The sequence below is a fragment of the Nerophis ophidion genome, linkage group LG05 (assembly GCF_033978795.1).
Source record: "Nerophis ophidion isolate RoL-2023_Sa linkage group LG05, RoL_Noph_v1.0, whole genome shotgun sequence".
NCBI lineage: Eukaryota > Metazoa > Chordata > Actinopteri > Syngnathiformes > Syngnathidae > Nerophis > Nerophis ophidion.
The window spans coordinates 26,038,427-26,056,936 of NC_084615.1; the positions used below are offsets into that span (position 1 = coordinate 26,038,427).

The 18,510-nt window shown below is 40.4% G+C and overlaps 1 protein-coding gene across 1 annotated transcript; it reads right to left on the minus strand.

Moving 5' to 3' along the window:
* Positions 1–2,150: 2,150 nt before the first annotated feature.
* On the minus strand, positions 2,151–17,918 carry gpr63 (G protein-coupled receptor 63). The gene is made up of 4 exons (XM_061900414.1): positions 17,612–17,918; positions 17,487–17,546; positions 7,015–7,108; positions 2,151–3,785 (listed from the first exon to the last, which is right to left on the minus strand). Exon 4 carries the CDS (start codon positions 3,613–3,615, stop codon positions 2,467–2,469), a length of 1,149 nt encoding a protein of 382 aa, XP_061756398.1. The 5' UTR covers positions 3,616–3,785; positions 7,015–7,108; positions 17,487–17,546; positions 17,612–17,918; the 3' UTR covers positions 2,151–2,466.
* Between the last annotated feature and the right edge of the window lie 592 nt (positions 17,919–18,510).

Consider the following 18,510-nt stretch of genomic DNA (forward strand, 5'->3'; position numbering starts at 1 on the left):
ATTAAAGTTTAATAGGCATTCAATTTCAAGCAGTACATATATTTTTTCTGTCAAAATGAAAAAAATCTATTATATTTGGTGAGAAAACATTAGGTACTTTATTGACACATATTTCATGTTTCCGGGGCAGATCTGGCCCACAGGCCTCGAGTTTGACACCTGTGATTTAGTGTAATTTGTGTCTTATTTACACATTTCAGCTGGCGGCTAGCAATTTTGTTAGTTCCACTATAGACTGGACTCTCACAATATTATGCCTGATCCATTCGACGTCCATTGCACCGGTCGCCCACGGTCCTCTCCAAAGTTTCTCATTGTCCCATTGGGTTCAGTTTTTCCTTGCCCTGATGTGGGATCTGAGCCAAGGATGTCGTTGTGGCTTGTGCAGCCCTTTGAGACACTCGTGATTTAGGGCTATAAGTAAACATTGATTGATTGATTGAATTTTATCAGCGTCATTTTCCGAGCTTGCCTTATATCAGGGGTCGGGAACCTTTTTGGTTTAAAGAGCCATAAAAGCCAAATATTTTAAAATGTATTACTGTGAGAACCATATAATATTTTTTAACACTGAATACAACAAAATGTGTGCATTTTTAAGTAAGACCAACATTTTTAGAGTATAATAGGTCTCTTATTCGTTTTAATAACATTGTTATTCTGAGGCTAACCAATATAAATAAAATACTTCTTAGTTCGACTTCTTGAACTGTTGGGGTAGAAAACGGATGGATGGATTAAAATGCATGGGAATGTTTTATATTTTCAACGTTGTTTTTAACACTTTAACACGTACCATGAATTGATTTACGTGAAAAACTTATTTGGGTGTTACCATTTAGTGGTCAATTTTACAGAATATGTACTACACTGTGCAATCTACTATCCATCCATCCATTTTCTACCGCTTTCTCCCTTACGGGGTCGCGGGGGGCGCTGGCGCCTATCTCAGCTACAATCGGGCGGAAGGCGGGGTACACCCTGGACAAGTCGCCACCTCATCGCAGGGCCAACACAGATAGACAACATTCACACTCACATTCACACACTAGGGCCAATTTAGTGTTGCCAATCAACCTATCCCCAGGTGCATGTCTTTGGAAGTGGGAGGAAGCCGGAGTACCCGGAGGGAACCCACGCATTCACGGGGAAAACATGCAAACTCCACACAGAAAGCCCGGATTTGAACCCAGGACTGCAGGACCTTCGTATTGTGAGGCATCCACCGTGAAGCAATCTACAAATAAAAGTTTAAATAAATCTATCAATCAAAACTGTGATTACCAGCGGAATTATTCATTACTTATCGTGTTAAGGTTTATCTGAGAGCCAGATGCAGTCATCAAAAGAGCCAAATCGGGCTCGAGAGCCATAGGCTCCCTACCCCTGCCTTATATGAATTTATAAATGAAAATTTGGTAAGAACTGTTTTAATATATTATACATTTAATATACTATAGTTGTTGAGTGATGATTTTGTAAAAAATAAATTTTGCATATTAGCTTGCTAGCTTACCTGACACATAACCCTGGGCTAGTCACATGACAATTACTCCAAAATGTTTCCTCCATGTCACGCTGTGTTTTGCAGTGTTTTTTAAAATTTTGTAACAGTGGGCCATTTGTACCGAGACTGTTGGCCGCTGCCTGCAGTCTCCGGTGTAATACCTTCTTGTCATATATCCTCCAGAGTGCAATAATGTCTACAAAGAAAAACTATTTTTGTGTTCATTTGTCCACGACATTTTACAGAATACTGTTTTTGTCAAAATGGGCCAATACAAAGCTGGATTAGCCCGTAAACTGCTGCTGAGAGACAGCGTCATTTAGACATAACTACTTAGCTTGAGGATACCCAAGAGAAAGTAATATCAAGTATTATTTCAATATAATTGTGGGATGAACACAGTAACACCGAAGTGTGACATGCACTGCAATCAATGCTGCTAAATGCAGCTTTTTTTTTTTTTTTTTTTAGATACAGCTCTTTTATTGATCCGAGAAGGTGCAGGGTACCTACTGTTGTGACCACTAAATCAATATACGGTTTATAAAGTTTATTTTCAACTGAGTCCGAAAGTCGTGATGACATTTGTCATAACTTTTAAACTTTTTGAAACACCTCCACACACAAAATAATGTGATCACTCTTCCACAAGCTGATGATTTAATGGATGCTAGGCAACAGGGAGAAACACGGCAGCAGAACCAACTCGTCCTGGCCACCAGGCACACTGGGACAGAAAGAACAAGGAGAAAATGTTGACCGTCATGCAAACGATAGTGCGGTCTGAGTCCTTATATAAAATGGCAGTGTTTTGTGTGATGCAGTACAAAAAAAGGCTTGGACATGACATTGTACAGTGAATAATTTTTTGTCCAGCCCTAATCCAGATCAAAGTTTACGGTTTGATGGAAAAGTTTTTTGTCAAGCGGAAAGGAATTCAATTTCATTTAAACAACAGATCAGTGGCCTTCGCAAATGTACACTGCGCTCGGTTGGATGCGCCTCTTTGTGTTGCCTCGCAGTTGAGGAAGAAACTTAAAGTACTTTGGTATAAGATCACGACAGGCGTCGCGAAACTTTTTGATGCGCCAGTAGTAAATGAGAGGGTTGAGGGCAGACTTTAGATAGCACAACCACAGCACCCACGTGCTGACTTGAAAAAAGCTGTCTTTGTGGTAGAACCCATTGTCGAAAGTAGACACCAAACTGTAGGCGGTGAAGGGTGCCCAGCACACTGTAAACACAGAAAAAAGAATGAGGATCGTGGCAAAGGCACGGGTCTTAAAACTCATGTCTATGTTCGTCTGGAATGGCTTCTGGAGGCTTAACAGGCCGAGTTTGCTGGCCTGGGTCAGGCACATGCCGTCCGGATGACTGTGGATGCGAGCAGTATTGTGCCGGATGGAGTTCAAGATCCCCATGAAGGTGTACAACATGACCATGAAAGGTATAAAGAAAAAGACAAGCATTAATATCAACACATAGGTGTGGTAACCGGGTTCAGTGCTGTAGCCAAAAACACACTGAGGGGCTCTGGGAGGGATTTGTAGGCGAGGAGAACCAACTGCGAGAGGAAAGGAGAAAATGAAAGCAAGTACCCATGTGACCAAAATTAGTATTTTCGCTCTCTGTGGACTTATCTTATCTTGCTTTTGGACAATAATAAGAAAGCGATCTATGATTATTATAAGCAGAATAGCCACTCCTTCCATCACAAAGAACCAAAACAACATAGCTGAAACGTGACAAAAAACCTCTCCAAAAATCCAGTTGGTAGTCATGACAGCAACCAGTGTGAATGGCATGTTAAGAATGGCAAGCATCATGTCTGCAAACGCCAGGCTCGCTAAAAGGAGGTTAATAGCCGAGCGCATAGCAGATCTCTGGTAGACCATCAGGCAAACAACCATGTTCCCCAACAGGGCGAATAACCAAATGGCAACCATAACAAAGCAGAAGAACACCCGCAGGGATAGACTAATGCCGTTAAGGCTCTCTGGGGACACGACTGTTGGCTTCGCCTGAGTTGGAGGAACCTGGAAGCCCAGAGAATTGTTTGCCATGAGGATGTTCTCTCTGGACGTTGTGGAAAACTTCAGGTGACCCATAATGAGACAGCAGAGACCAGTGTCGATGTTCCCTGCCAGCAGATTGGGAGCAGCAGAGGTGTGTACCCGTCCCCAGAGGGAGTGGGCATTATCAGCAGTGAGCACATGACGCTGGAGTGGCAAGTATTCCAAGTTTATGGCACCATGACCTAGTCTTCATTGTTGCCAACCTGTGGTGAACACAAAAAACAGTTCTTAAAAACAAATGCATGATACCGTTGGTGTAATTGTGTACATACAGTCAACTATATATACACACACAAATTATATTGTATAGAATTTATATTTAGTGTTTCCCCTACTGTTGAGATATATTTAAGGAAATACATCATATAATATAATGCAGTATGTACAATGAACTTCTCTTAGATCACAGGTTTTAAACTGGGCTGCGAAATCCTTTTATCTGGCCCGCAAACACCTGGAAATGATGTGTCAATAAAGTACTTTATTATTTCTCACTAAATGTAATTTATTTTTTTCATTTTGATGGAAAAAAATAGATGTATTATGTACTGCTTGAAATTGCACGCCTTTTAAACTTTAATAGTTTCCATTATTGCAAAAAATATCAGGGTATATTATCATATTTTCCAAACATATTTTTGTCTAAATAAAAATTAATATAAATACTAAACTTCAGAGCAAACTACCCATCAAATTAATAACATTTTACCTTGTTCTTTACAGCATATTACTGTAAATAAAAAAAAGACCAACTACTACGGTTGTTTGCATTAAGATTTTGTTGACTGAGCTGCCAGTTTTTGACTGTAAAATCTATGGTTGTTTTTAACAAATTTTACTTTTAATGGAAAGACGATACATTTGTTTTACGGTAGAAAAACTGGCAGCTAAATCTCCAGAATAAAAAAAAAATACTTCTACTGTTTTTCCATTAACAATATAATGTTGTAAAAAACACAAAAATTCTGGCAACTAATCTGTCAGCTTTTTTAGTTTTTCCCATTTACCAAAAATTTTGTAAAAAAAAAAAACTCACTATATTTTACAGTAAAATTTTGTAAATGTAACGTTACTACTGTAAAATCGACAGTTTACTTAAAACAATTTGTATAATTAATAATAAAATCCAGAGGTATATTCATACATAATTGACTGTTAAAAGCGGCCCTCTGCTGGCAGCCATAACTGCGATGTGGCCAAAAATTAAAACGAGTTTGACATCCCTGTCCTGGATGGTGAAGTTACAGTAATTTTCTTTTAGTATAGCGCCAGCCACAAATACATTTGGACCGCAAATTGGATTTTTGTCATATTCGTTCGTACCTGTTACACACTATATTATATTTGGACTGTCGTTACAATTCAGATTAGTATATGGCATATCACTCTGTTCTCAGCAGTGTCATGTATAGAGAGTATGGCAAACCTGGTTTCAGGCAATCTCCTCAATTAATTGGTCAAAAAGGCACACGTGTTACTACAGGGCGCCACATTTGCTACTAATTTTGAGCGGATGCTTTGTGTTTGCGGGCGCTTCCTCGCTAGTTTTTCTACGAGTTAAAATGCCCAGTTTTGCAGCACGGCGCTGTGTCACCCTTCTGAATTGTGGAGAACTTTTACATCACTTTATCAGAAAGAATCTGCATAATCTCATGGAAATGACTGCTGTCATTTTATTACAATACGAATACATTCAACTTCTTATGTGTCAGCTTTAGGACAGGTGTGATGCTGGTATGACTCAATGATCAGAGTATTTGTGTTTGCTCACACACATGAAAAATTACAGAGAACAATGGTGGAAGAGCTGGATGACATCAGGCATCAGAAAATGTATTTTAGAATAACTTAAATACTGTAACAACACACAAACTTTTTTACAGCACAAATGTAACACAATCGTGCTATTTTAATACGAAAAGTTATTAATTTAACGATAAATTAAAATTAACTCGATAACCGCCGTGCGCATGCGTGTTTAGGGGGTTCAAGAGCATTCACTCTTTTCAATGGTTTCAGCAGTTCCATTTGTTTGTACCAGAGCAGAACATAAGCAAGTGGGTGAAGCATCTTGTCATTCATGTGTCTTTCATGTGTCTCTGTGCGGAGAGGCAGTGGGGCATCACACAGTGTAACAAGTTAGCCAGTGACGAACACAGCTAGCGATAGTAGAAATATGTACAAAAAATTATAGAAAACCTAATGACACCTCACCAGTCTGGGAATATTTTGGTTTTAAACCTTTGAAACAAGGTGAGCCTATTACCACCAGGGCTTCCCCCAAATTGCTAAAATACCTGTTAGGAACGTGGCTCAGGACGTGGTCAATATGATGTTATAACATTATTTGCCATGAGGTTTTCTATAAAAAAAGCAAAACATTTACATAATTTAAAGAATTTACATGCATTTAAAACAAATCTGTTAATAGAGTATCAAAATATTTTTTTTTCTTTCATAATATTGTTTTGTTTTAATTTTCAATTGCTTCTGCGTATTGTAAAATGTACTTTGTTGAGATTTTCTTAGAATTGTTACCAATGTTTTCAGTCACTCTTTCTTTATTAAAAAAGACTATCAACAAAGTTAGCATACATTTCTGGTCTTCTGTCGCTCCATGTCCGCGACGAAAAGCGAGCTGCAGAGATTACTTCTCACTTGCAGCATTATGGTGCTGCAAGCCTTTCTCACCCTAAAAGCCGCCAGTGTCCTCCTTAATTTTAGATCGCTGTCTGCGGATATGTCTTAGATACATTTACATAACGGACATGCTGCTTCCGCTCCAGACAACCCAGGCTTGTGACATCACAACATCTGGTTTCAGCAGCACGCTGTTCCGGTGATCCAAGTACGTCTTTTTTTTTTTGGCGGCCAAATTTTCAGTACATCATTAATAAATAGTGCGTAATTAAAAAATAATTTAGATTGATTCATTCTGTACCTACCTACTGGTGTTAATGTTCATGTTAGTGTGGTATGATGCTCATTTTCCCCATGGTCTGTGAACACACTGTGAGGGCAGGGAATGAGGAAGTGTTGTGTTTCTTGGAGTGAAACACAGAGGCATGTGTGCACAGGGGAAATACTTGTTGGAATTGGGCCTGTTTTGGCATTAGATTGGCAATCAAAGAAAAAAATTGCATCTGATTTTTTGTGTTATCTTCTGGACTTTGGTAAACAAGGTCAGTGCAAATGAAAGAGCACAAAATGGTGTGTGCTCAGAGAAAGTATGGGTCACTACATCACCAAAGACATACTATCCTTAAAAGTACCAGTATAATAGGAAAATAAATACTATTTATATGCTGAATTGTGTTTAATTTAATCCGTTAAACCATATCCAATTATATTTCGCAAGGTATGTGAAAATGCTGTCGAAAAAATCCACAAAATGCCACAATTTCAAACTGCCATTTTGAATATGCCACTCACAATGACTTCGGCAATTTCCGTACATTCAGGATCTGAGGACGTCATGGGTGGGAAACTCCTCTCCACTCTGCCCATAGTCAGCAGATCAATCACACTGGAAATAAGAAAAAATGGGAAATAAATCTGCTGTAATCATTCACAATCTCTATATAGGACAAGAATACATGGCCTTCTTTTTTTTAATACCTTCTAAATTGTAAATTACCGTTAACAAAAGTGGGCTAACAATGCAGTCAACGGTGGTGTCGCTATTCTGCCTATACAGCTCTTTAAATACCCATCCAAAAACCACCAACAATACTGCATTTACATATTGTGACCTAAATATTAACCAAGTATTAGTGCTATTGTTATTATAAGCGCCAATGCAGACTGTCTATTTTTAGCAGCGCATTGATCACAGAGAGCTAACTGGCTTATTCTGCTATATTGACATAATGAGCAGGCCAGTGTCCTGCTGTTGCTTCGCCTCTGAGTAGGTAAAAGTTAATAATACATTATATATATAAATATATATACAAAAACATACATATATATATAAACACACAAGTATATCCATTAATACATTCAACTAGACCCGGAGATGGGGTGAAAGACAAAAAGAAGCTTGTTGCGGAAGCTTTTTTTTTTTTTTAACCCTTCTTGAGGATTATGATTATTATTATCTTAACGGGAAGAAACTAACATTATCAGTCATCATCCTAGTGAACTGCAATGAAGCAGACCAGTTGTGCAAGCCTTTTAATCCAACCAGACGTGAACAGGTGACACATAGCATCAAATCACAAATGAGATCTCGGTTTTGTTCATTTTCATGAAAGACTGTACTCAAGTACCATAAATCAACTTTGTTATATTCACGTATATGTGGTGAAGCACATCCATGTGTCGTTACTGACAAGTCATGACCAGTCAGTATTTACTACTGTTAATTTCTTATAAAAAAAATGCCATTGTTTCATCATTGACTGATCGTCCATGATGGGCACAATCTACCCTTACCCTCAGCCCCTGATTTCTATGAGATATGCAACATCCATGGTGGAGTCGATACATTTTCATTCCAGTCAACGTATCAGGGTCAGTCCAAAGCCCTTCGCCAAATATACGCGGAGCTTCTATTTTTGCCGTAAGCCAGAGCATGGCAGATAAATACAGCCGAAAATCAGCTTGTGCGGTAAAATTCTAAATAAGTACTTACAAAGTAAAATACTGAAGTGTTCAAGGCGAATCATAATTTTCCATTTTTAAACCTACTCAGGGGCAGGGACAGACCTGAAGTCAAATGTTCAAGGGTTTTCGGATGTACAGTAAGTTCCCCTTGTTGACAAGATGGATGAGGAGATGCTGTTTCAGGATGTCCAAAATCAAAGAATCATGTTACAGGCATAGACTGGACATCTTTTTTGGGGGCCTGAGAGAACTGACACAGGACAGGAGAAGCAGGGGAGTTTTCAGCAGGAGATGAATGAGAAGTGTGTGCATAGCTAACCAGAGGTGTTGTTACTTGTTACAAATACAAAAATAAAGTAGTCATTCTTTGAAGCAAAACTGTTGTCAAGTCAAGCCAGTGTCAAAGACGTCACCGGTCTGTATTGACAGACGGCGAAGCGTGGACATTCCGCGGTGTAGTCGTTTAGCATCTCGCTGAAAATCAAGAGTTAGATATAGAGGGGTTAAAAAAAAATCTATTAATCCTGATTCTTATTTGTAATGATTCTTTATCAATTAAAAAAAGATACATCAAAAATCTTTTTTTTTTATAAATCAGTCCTGTCCAGTCACTCAGGTAAATTATATTGTTGATGCACAGACAAATAGTGTCGTTGAAGATTCCCATGTCTGCCGTATGGATTTACTTTAGAAAAGAAAACATCTCTTGTTGCCTTATTTGTATTTGACTTTATTAAATGTTTGGGTAGAATTTCTTTGATCAAAATCAGTTTTATTTCAAGTGATATGGAAATTTATCAGAGCTGTTTATCTATTTTATGGAGGATTTTAGTTACCGGTAATCAATGAACTGGCATCCAATATTATAAAAAAAAAAGATTATTTTGAATCAAGAATCGTTTTGAATCAAAAATAGATTCTGAATCGAATCATTACCCCCAAGAATTGAATCGAATCATAGGGTGCCCAAAGATTCACAGTTAGATAGGACAGCCCACGTCAGATAAAATGGTAAATAAAGTAATTATCCTCTAAAAGTTGGGAAACATTCTGAACGGCCTAGTTGCGATCAATTCAATGTCCCAAGAATACAATTGACCTGGATAAATGGGAATATTACAGGCATGCTCATGGTGTACAGTTTTAGCAAACTCCTAGTTTGGGGACGTAATGTTCTCGCCGTGACTGCGTGGGTTCCCTCCGGGCTCTCCGGCTTCCTCCCACCTCCAAAGACATGCACCTGGGATTAGGCTTCAGCACCCCGTTCAACCCCGAAAGGGACACGTGGTAGAAATGGATAGATGTATGTGAAAACGCTCTAAACTATGTATTAGGGATGTTCCGATTAGGGTTTTATGGTGCCGATTCCAAACATCCATGAGTGAGATCGACTGATACCAATACTAATCCTGATCACATGTATTAACTGTAAACTTTTCCATGGTTAGTGCTATTGACAGTGTAACAATATTCACACAGGATGCAGTGCATCTCCCATAACAACATGACCTTGTAGTATGGTGAGGTAATGTGCAGCGTTTCACAGGGTTCAGTTCTTGGCCTTGCAAACTCCAGCATCTATATGCTGCCGCTAGGTGAAATCATATGCATATATGGTGTTAGCTTGCACTGTTATGCTGATGACACCCAACTTTGCAAGCCCCTAGAGCTGACCAACCGTGTGACCCAACATCTGCGGTCCATTTCAAGATTTCTCGTTGTTCCCATTGGGTTGAGATTTTTCTTGCCCTGATGTGGGTTTAGAGCCATGGATGTTGTGGTTTGTGCAGCCCTTCGAGACATTTGTGATTAAGGGCTATATAAGTAAACTATAGTTGATTAATTGATTGATTCTTCGTTGAGTTGTATTTTTCTTTGCTTTATATCGTTAAATGTTAGGGAATCAAATTTGATAAAAAAAACTGAAGGGTCGTGATATTTACAAACAAACCAAATCTAGTGACTGGCTATAACTTGAGCAATCCATCCATCCATCCATCCATCTTCTTCCGCTTATTTGAGGTCGGGTCGCGGGGGCAGCAGCCTGAGCAGGGAAGCCCAGACATCCCTCTCCCCAGCTACTTCGTCCAGCTCTTCCCGGGAGATCCCGAGGCATTCCCAGGCCAGCCGGGAGACATAGTCTTCCCAATGTTACTTGGGTCTTCCCCGTGCCCTCCTACTGGACGGACGTGCCCTAAATAACTTCCTAGGGAGGCGTCCGGGTGGCATCCTGACCAGATGCCCTAACCACCTCATCTGGCTCCTTTCGATGTGTAGGAACAGTGGCTTTACTTTGAGCTCCTCCTGGATGACAGAGCTTCTCACCCTATCTCTAAGGGAGAGACCCGCCACCTGGCGGAGGAAACTCATTTCGACCGTTTGTACCCGTGATCTTGTACTTTTGGTCATAACCCAAAGCACATGAGGATGGGAACGTAGATCGACTGGTAAATTGAGAGCTTTGCCTTCCAGGTCAGCTCCTTCTTCACCACAACGGATCGATACAGCGTCCGCAATACTCAAGACGCCGCACCAATCCGCCTGTCGATCTCACGATCCACTCTTCCCTCACTCGTGAACAAGACTCTGAGGTACTTGAACTCCTCCACTTGGGGAAGTGTCTCCTCTCCAACCTGGAGATGGCACTCCACCCTTTTCCGGGCGAGAACCATTAACTCGGACTTGGAGGTGCTGATTCTCATCCCAGTCGCTTCACACGCGGCTGTATATCGATCCAGTGAGAGCTGAAGATCCTGGCCAGATGAAGCCATCAGGACCACATCATCTGCAAAAAGCAGAGACCTAATCCTGTAGCCACCAAACCGGATCCCCTCAACGCCCGGAAATGATTTTTTTGCCTCCGCGACCGCTGAAGCCGCACACCGCTTGGCCTGTCGGTACCTGTCCGCTGCCTCCGGAGTCCTATGAGCCGAAAGAACCGAGGACTCTTTCTTCAGCTTGACGGCATCCCTCACCACTGGTGTCCACCAACTGGTTCTAAGATTACTGCCATGACAGGCATCAACTATCTTGCGGCCACAGCTCCAATCAGCCGCCTCGACAATAGAGGTGCGGAACATGGTCCACTCGGACTCAATGTCCAGCACCTCCCTCGTGACATGTTCAAAGTTCTTCCGGAGGTGGGAATTGAAACTCTCTCTGACAGGAGACTCTGCTAGACATTCCCAGCAGACCCTCACAATGCGTCCATCGGTAGAAAGCTCCGCCCCTCTCTTCACCCGAGAGTCCAAAACATGAGGCCGCAAATCCGATGACACAACTACAAAGTCGATCATGGAACTGCGGCTTAGAGTGTCGTGGTGCCAAGTGCACATATGGACACTCTTTTGTTTGAACATGGTGTTTGTTACGGACAATCTGTGATGAGCACAAAAGTCCAATAACAAAACACTACTCGGGTTCAGATCTTGGCAGCCATTCTTCCTAATCACGCCTCTCCAGGTTTCACTGTCATTGCCAACATGAGCGTTAACGTCCCCCAGTAGGACAAGAGAATCATCCCTTGGAGCACTTTCCAGTACTCCCTCGCGTGTACCCAAAAAGGGTGGGTACTCTAAACTAGGGCTGGGCGATATGGCCTTTTTTTAATATCTCGATATTTCTCAGGCCATATCGCGATACACAATATATATCTAGATATTTTGTCTTGGACTTGAATTAACACTTGATGCATATAATCACAGCAGTATGATGATTCTATATGTCTAAATTAAAACATTCTTATTCATACTGCATTAATATATGCTCATTTTAAACTTTCATGCAGAGAAGGAAATCACAACCAGGTCAATTGACCAAAACTGTATTCATTAAACAGTTATTCAGCAATGGCACAAACGTTCATGCCATTTCCAAAACAGAAAGTGCAAGATTGTCAGAAACATTTTAAGTGTCAAATAAAAATGAGCTGCACAATAGGAAATCAAATAGTGGTCGTCCTTTGCTATGTGGTAGGTTACTTCAGACGTAATTAAATTCTATTTTTTTCATACGGTATTGATGTGGAAATGTTTGCCTCGGTATTTTGATGGTGTGGGGGTATGGCACCGAACGGAGATGTTGACATGCGAAGTAACCACTCTTCATTGTCAAGCAGGTAAATTTTCAAATGATGCTACATATTAGCAGTAATGCTACTTTTTATAGCAACGCTTGTGCCGCATGCTTGACTTATTACGGTTGTCTGTTCGACATATTCCCACTTGAAACCAAACCACCGCCAGACGATGGACCCCCTGCTGTTTTTCTTTGGAATTACTTCTTCCTTCATCCGCACCTTCTTTCTCTCGTATTACCACTCGCACGGCTGCACTAGGACCACAGCTAACGTTACCCATGCTGCTACCTCTCTGCTCGCGAGGGCGTATACGTATGTGACTTATGGCGTGACAGTATGTGACGTGTGTAACAAGGTGCACTCACACTCTGTGAGAAGGAGAGACAAAAAAGAGCGAGGAGAGCCTGTAGTGTAATGCCCGCAGCTAAAAGCAACTGCGTAAGAATGTATATTCGAATATCACGATATAGTCATTTTCTATATCGCACAGAGACAAACCCCCGATATATCGTGTATATCGATATATCGCCCAGCCCTACTCTGAACTGCTGTTCGGTGCGTAAGCACAAACAACAGTCAGGACCCGTCCCCCCACCCGAAGGCAAAGGGAAATCGGAGTCTCTGTTTTTGTATTCCCATCGAAGTCTTCGAGCTGCTCTTTGTCTGATCCCTCACCTAGGACCTGTTTGTCTTGGGAGACCCTAACAGGGGGCATAGAAGCCCCCGGACAACATAGCTCCTACGATCATTGGGACACGCAAACTCCTCTACCATAATAAAGTGGCAGCTCAGAGAGGACTTGAGCAATAAGTTTTTTTTTAATTTGAAGCCTGACAGTGAAGAAACATGTACAATATTCCCACACTGTAAACCAAGGCAGAAACAGTGGCAGCTTTGCACAGAGTGGGTGCGCATCACCTCTCTCCTCTGACTGGAATGAGACTTTTTTTGTCATTACACTGAAAAGTACAACGAAATATTTTTTTTAGTACTTGCCGTCTCAGAGAAGACATTTAGTAGACAGGTTCAGCTGTACAATCGTACATTGAGGACATATAACATTCAAACATCAGTCCCCCGATTTGTCGCTAGTCGCTTTTGAGAAAGCAAGTAACTAAGATTAGTAGGATTTAGCGAGAAAGTCGCCAAATTGACAACACTTAGCTGACGTGTGTTTTAAAAAAGACGACAAGACCCGCCTGATTGCGTGGTCCCTTCCGTGGTTGGCTAGATTTAGGCACGAGAACTTATTGGTTGGTCTGGGATTGGGTATTTTGGACGATCAATCATTTACTTGCACTACAATATGTCGCAAGAAAAAAAATGTTTTCATTAAAAAATAAACAGAGTAGTGAATGGGGAAATAAGCTTGAGTGTAGGGCTGGGCGACATATCGATATACATGATATATCGCGGGTTTGTCTCTGTGCGATATAGAACATGACTATATTGTGATATTCGAGTATATGTTCTCACGCAGTTGCTTTTAGCTGCTGGCACTGCAGGCTCTTCTCGCTTTTCCTGTCTCTACTTCTCACCGACAGCAAGCGCACCTTCTTATATACGTCACATACGTCATACGCCATAGCAGAGAGGTAGCAGCATGGGTACCGTTAGCTACACGTAAGCGATGATAATACAGACCTTCGATCCCTCAGGGGGAGCCGTGCGAGTGGTAATAAGAGAGAAATAAGGTGCCAATGACGGAGAATTGATTCCCAAGAAAAACAGCAGGGGGTCAATCGTCTGGCGGTGGTTTTGGCTTCAAGTGGAAATATGTCGAACAGAAAACTGCAATTTGTCAAGTGTGGGCTTAAAGCGTTGCTACAAAAAGTATCGTTACTGCTAATATGTAGCATCATTTGAAAAGTCACCTGCTAGAGAATGAAGAGCGCTTTCACCGCATTTCAACATCTCCATTCGGTGCCATACGCCCACACCATCAAAATGCCGAGGCAAACATTTTCAGATCAACACAGTATAAAAAAAATAGTCAACAACAGGATTTAATAACGTCCGTAGTAACCTACCACAAAGCAAAGGATGACCACTATTTGATTTCCTATTATGCAGGTCATTTTTATTTGACAGTTATTGAAATATCTTGTGTGACATCATGCACAAAAGTGCACTAAAAGCTTGTTTTAAAATGTCTCTGACATTGGAAATGACATAAATGTTTGTGCCATTGCTTACTAACTGTTTAATAAATACAGTTTTGGTCAATTGACTTAGTTGTGATTTCCCTCTCTGCATGATTGTTTAAAATGAGCATATATTAATGCAGTATGAACTAAATTTTTTTAATGTAGACACATAGAATCATCATGCTGGTGTGATTATATGTATCAAGTGTTAATTCAAGGCTAAGGCCAAATATCGAGATATATATTGTGTATCACGATATGGCCTAAAAATATCGAGATATTAAAAAAAGGCAATATTGCCCAGCCCTATGTGAGTGAGGCGTAGTGTTGTCTAGATACCTCTATTTTGGTACCGATAGAGGTACCAAAATGTATTTCAATACTTTTCTATATAAAGGGGACCACAAAAAATTGCATTATTGGTTTTATTTTAACAACAAATCTTACGGTACATTAAACATATGTTTCTAATTGCAAATTTGTCCCTAAATAAAATAGTGAACATACAAGACAATTTGTCTTTCCGTAGTAAGTAAGCAAACAAATGCTTCTAATTAGTCTGCTGACATATGCAGTAAAATATTGTCTCATTTTCCATTCTATTATTTTGTCAAAATTATTAAAGGCCTACTGAAATGAGATTTTTTTTATTTAAACGGGGATAGCAGGTCAATTCTATGTGTCATACTTGATCATTTCACGATATTGCCATATTTTTGCTGAAAGGATTTAGTAGAGAACATCCATGATAAAGTTCGCAACTTTTGTTCGATAATAAAAAAGCCTTGCCTGTACCAGAAGTAGCAGACAATGTGTGCGTGACGTCACGGATTGTAGGGCTCCTCACATTGTTTATAATCATAGCCACCAGCAGCAAGAGCGATTCGGACCGAAAAGGCGTCCATTTCCCCATTAATTTGAGCGAGGATGAAAGATTTGTAGATGAGGAAAGATAGAGTGAAGCACTAAAAAAAAAAAAAAAAGTAGAAAAAAAAAAAGAAAAAAAAAGAGAAAGGCGACGGCTGTGGGAGCGATTCAGATGTTATTAGACACATTTACTAGGATATTTCTGGAAAATCCTTACATGCTCATTGTGTCAATAGTGTTTTAGTGATATTATTAAGTCATACCTGAAAAAAGGAGGGCTGCGGTGACCGCCAGTGTCTCTGGAGAAGGCAATGGAAGAGCCAAGATCACAGCTACCTTTTTGACAGCTGCTGCAGGAGGACGCTAAATCCGCTCAGGTCTCAGTTAAGAGCCGACTTAATATCACAATTTTCTCATCCAAAAACTTGCTAGTTGACATGTGGTAGAGAAACATGTTCGCTAAAGCTTCACAACAAACAAAGAAACACCGGCTGTGTTTCGGTTGCTAAAGGCAGCTGCAATCCACCGCTTTCCACCAACAGCATTCTTCTTTGTAGTCTCCATTATTAATTGAACAAATTGCAAAAGATTCAGCAACACAGATGTCCAAATTATTGTGTAACTATGCGATGAAAAGAGACGACTTTTAGCCGTAAGTGGTGCTGGGCTAATATGTCCTCTCCAATCCGAGATGTCACAAACACACGTCATCATTCCGCGACGTTTTCAACAAGAAACTCCGCGGGAAATTTAAAATTGTAATTTAGTAAATTAAACCGGCCGTATTGGCATGTGTTGCAATGTTAATATTTCTTCATTGATATATAAACTATCAGACTGCGTGGTCGGTAGTAGTGGGTTTCAGTAGGCCTTTAAGGACAAGTGGTAGAAAATGAATTATTAATCTACTTGTTAATGTCAGTTTACTTTCTCTTTCAACATGTTCTAGCTACACTTCTGTTGAAATGTAATACTCACTTATTCTTCTGTTGTTTAGATGTTTTACATTGGTTTTGGATGATACTACAAATTTGGGTATCAATCCGATACCAAGTTACATTGGTCATATTCAAAGTCCTCATCTGTCCAGGGACATATTTCCTGAGTTTATGAACAAAATATAAATTAAATGGGTTATACTTGTTTAGCGCTTTTCTACCTTCAAGGTACTCAAAGCGCTTTGACACTATTCCACATTTACTCATTCACACGCTGATGGCGGGAGCTGCCATGCAAGGCCCTAACCACGACCCATCAGAAGCAAGGGTGAAGTGTCTTGCTCAAGGACACAACGGACGTGACTAGAGTGGTAGAAGCTGGGGATCGAACCAGGAACCCTCAGGTTGCTGGCACGGCCACTCTACCAACAGAGCCGTGCGAAAAAAGATTGTGATGCTAAAAAATATTGATGGAATCATGGTAGTATCGATTAGATACGCTCCTGGGGTGGAGACCAGTACTTTTTAGAGGGGGTATAGTATCGAATATGATTCATTAGTGTCAAGGTATTATACTAGTATCGGTATACCATACAACCCTAGTGTGGCATGACAATGGTTAAATGTGTGGCCCTCACAGCGTGAGGCTTGGCAACTCTGAGTGCACATACTGGATACACAACTTATATTTTGCGCTGCAATTTTTAGTAAACCATACAGAATATTGCAATATTGTATCACATGAAAATATTGCACTATTAAATCATTGCCACTCCATAGCCCTAATGTGCTTAGTCACTAAGAATGCAACGTTTACCAGTATTATTTAATATGGTTGTTGCGAAGCTGCAGGAAATGACGGTCACAATATTTACTAGTGTTTTTTTCCGTTTACTACTTTCTACAGCTATGGGGCCTCATTCTCAATTATTTCAAGTCAGACCCTCCCCATTCCCTAATAGTTAACATGGCGACTATTGGGGGTGGAAAGTGGGTGAGTTTCGCCCATCACTGTGCACTCACCATTGAATATACAGGCGCTGCACGCACACTGCATTTTGCCATACTTTTAAGTGTGAATTAAAACATACTTATTTAAAAGGGTAAATTTAAAGGTTCACATTAATCAAGATATATATATTTTAAATAATACGTAGTAGTTAAGTCACATGTATAAACCATTATATATGGCTAGTTTTGACAATGGTATTGCTGTAATTATCAGTATGCTCCTATGCATATCAAAAGAGAAGCAAATGAATGATCTACCTTCCATCGTAAATCCCAGTGGGCGAGATCTGTTGATATACGGGACGTTCTCCAGTCAACCTGGAAAAAATGGTATCTGTGGTAAATATTTAAGGACATATGCAAGGCAAATGGTAACCACTGACCTGATGTATTATCCTATATCAAAGCAAAAGGACAAGCCAGAAACGCGCCGAATCTCAGCAGCCGGTCCAGCGCCTCCTCACGACCAACCCAACAGTCAGTTGCTAGGCAAAAAAGGGACCCAATATTTATTCACTAAGCCGTCGTACAAAACTGCTCAGGTTGGCAAAGATGCGGCATATACGTATAATGACTTCGTGTTCCAAGCTTTTTTTTTTTTTTTTTTTTTTTACCAGAAACCAAAATATACTCCTGATAGAACCGCGGTGCCGTCTTCTTCTTCTTCTTCTTTTTTTTTTGTTTTTAAGGCAGTTGGCAAGCAACCTTGTGGTGTGCATTACCGCCACCTTCTGATATGGAGTGGGGACCGAGATGAAACCCTACTCTATATTAGTTTATTCAACCCAGTCTTTTAAAAAAGTATTTAAGGCTTTATACCATGCAAGTTATGAGTGCAAGCGAATACAGTGAGCAGTGAACATAGTGAGCTCAGAAAGCATAAGAACAAGTATATACATTTGATTAATTACATTTGATTAATTACGATCCGGGGAGGTGGGATGTGGTGGGGGGAGGACGTTAGTCTTGGGTTGTAGTTGCCTGGACTAACATCCTCCCCCCGCCACATCCCACCTCCCCGGATCGTAATTAATCAAATGTAAAAAATCATATCTTGCTCCTGATGGGTCGTGGTTAGGGCCTTGCATGGCAGCTCCCGCCATTAGTGTGTAAACGTCTGTGTGTGAATGGGTGAATGTGGAAATGCGTCAAAGCACTTTGAGTAACTTGAAGGTAGAACAGAGCTACACAAGTATAACCCATTTACCAAATGTATGTCCTAACCTCATTTTAGTAATTATGTCTTCTTCTTCCTTCCTATTTCTATTGCCCTCCTCTCATT

Coding starts and splice junctions, on each gene's coding strand:
- gpr63 (XM_061900414.1), bottom strand. CDS start 3,615: ATGGGTCACCTGAAGTTTTCCACAACGTCCAGAGAGAACATCCTCATG.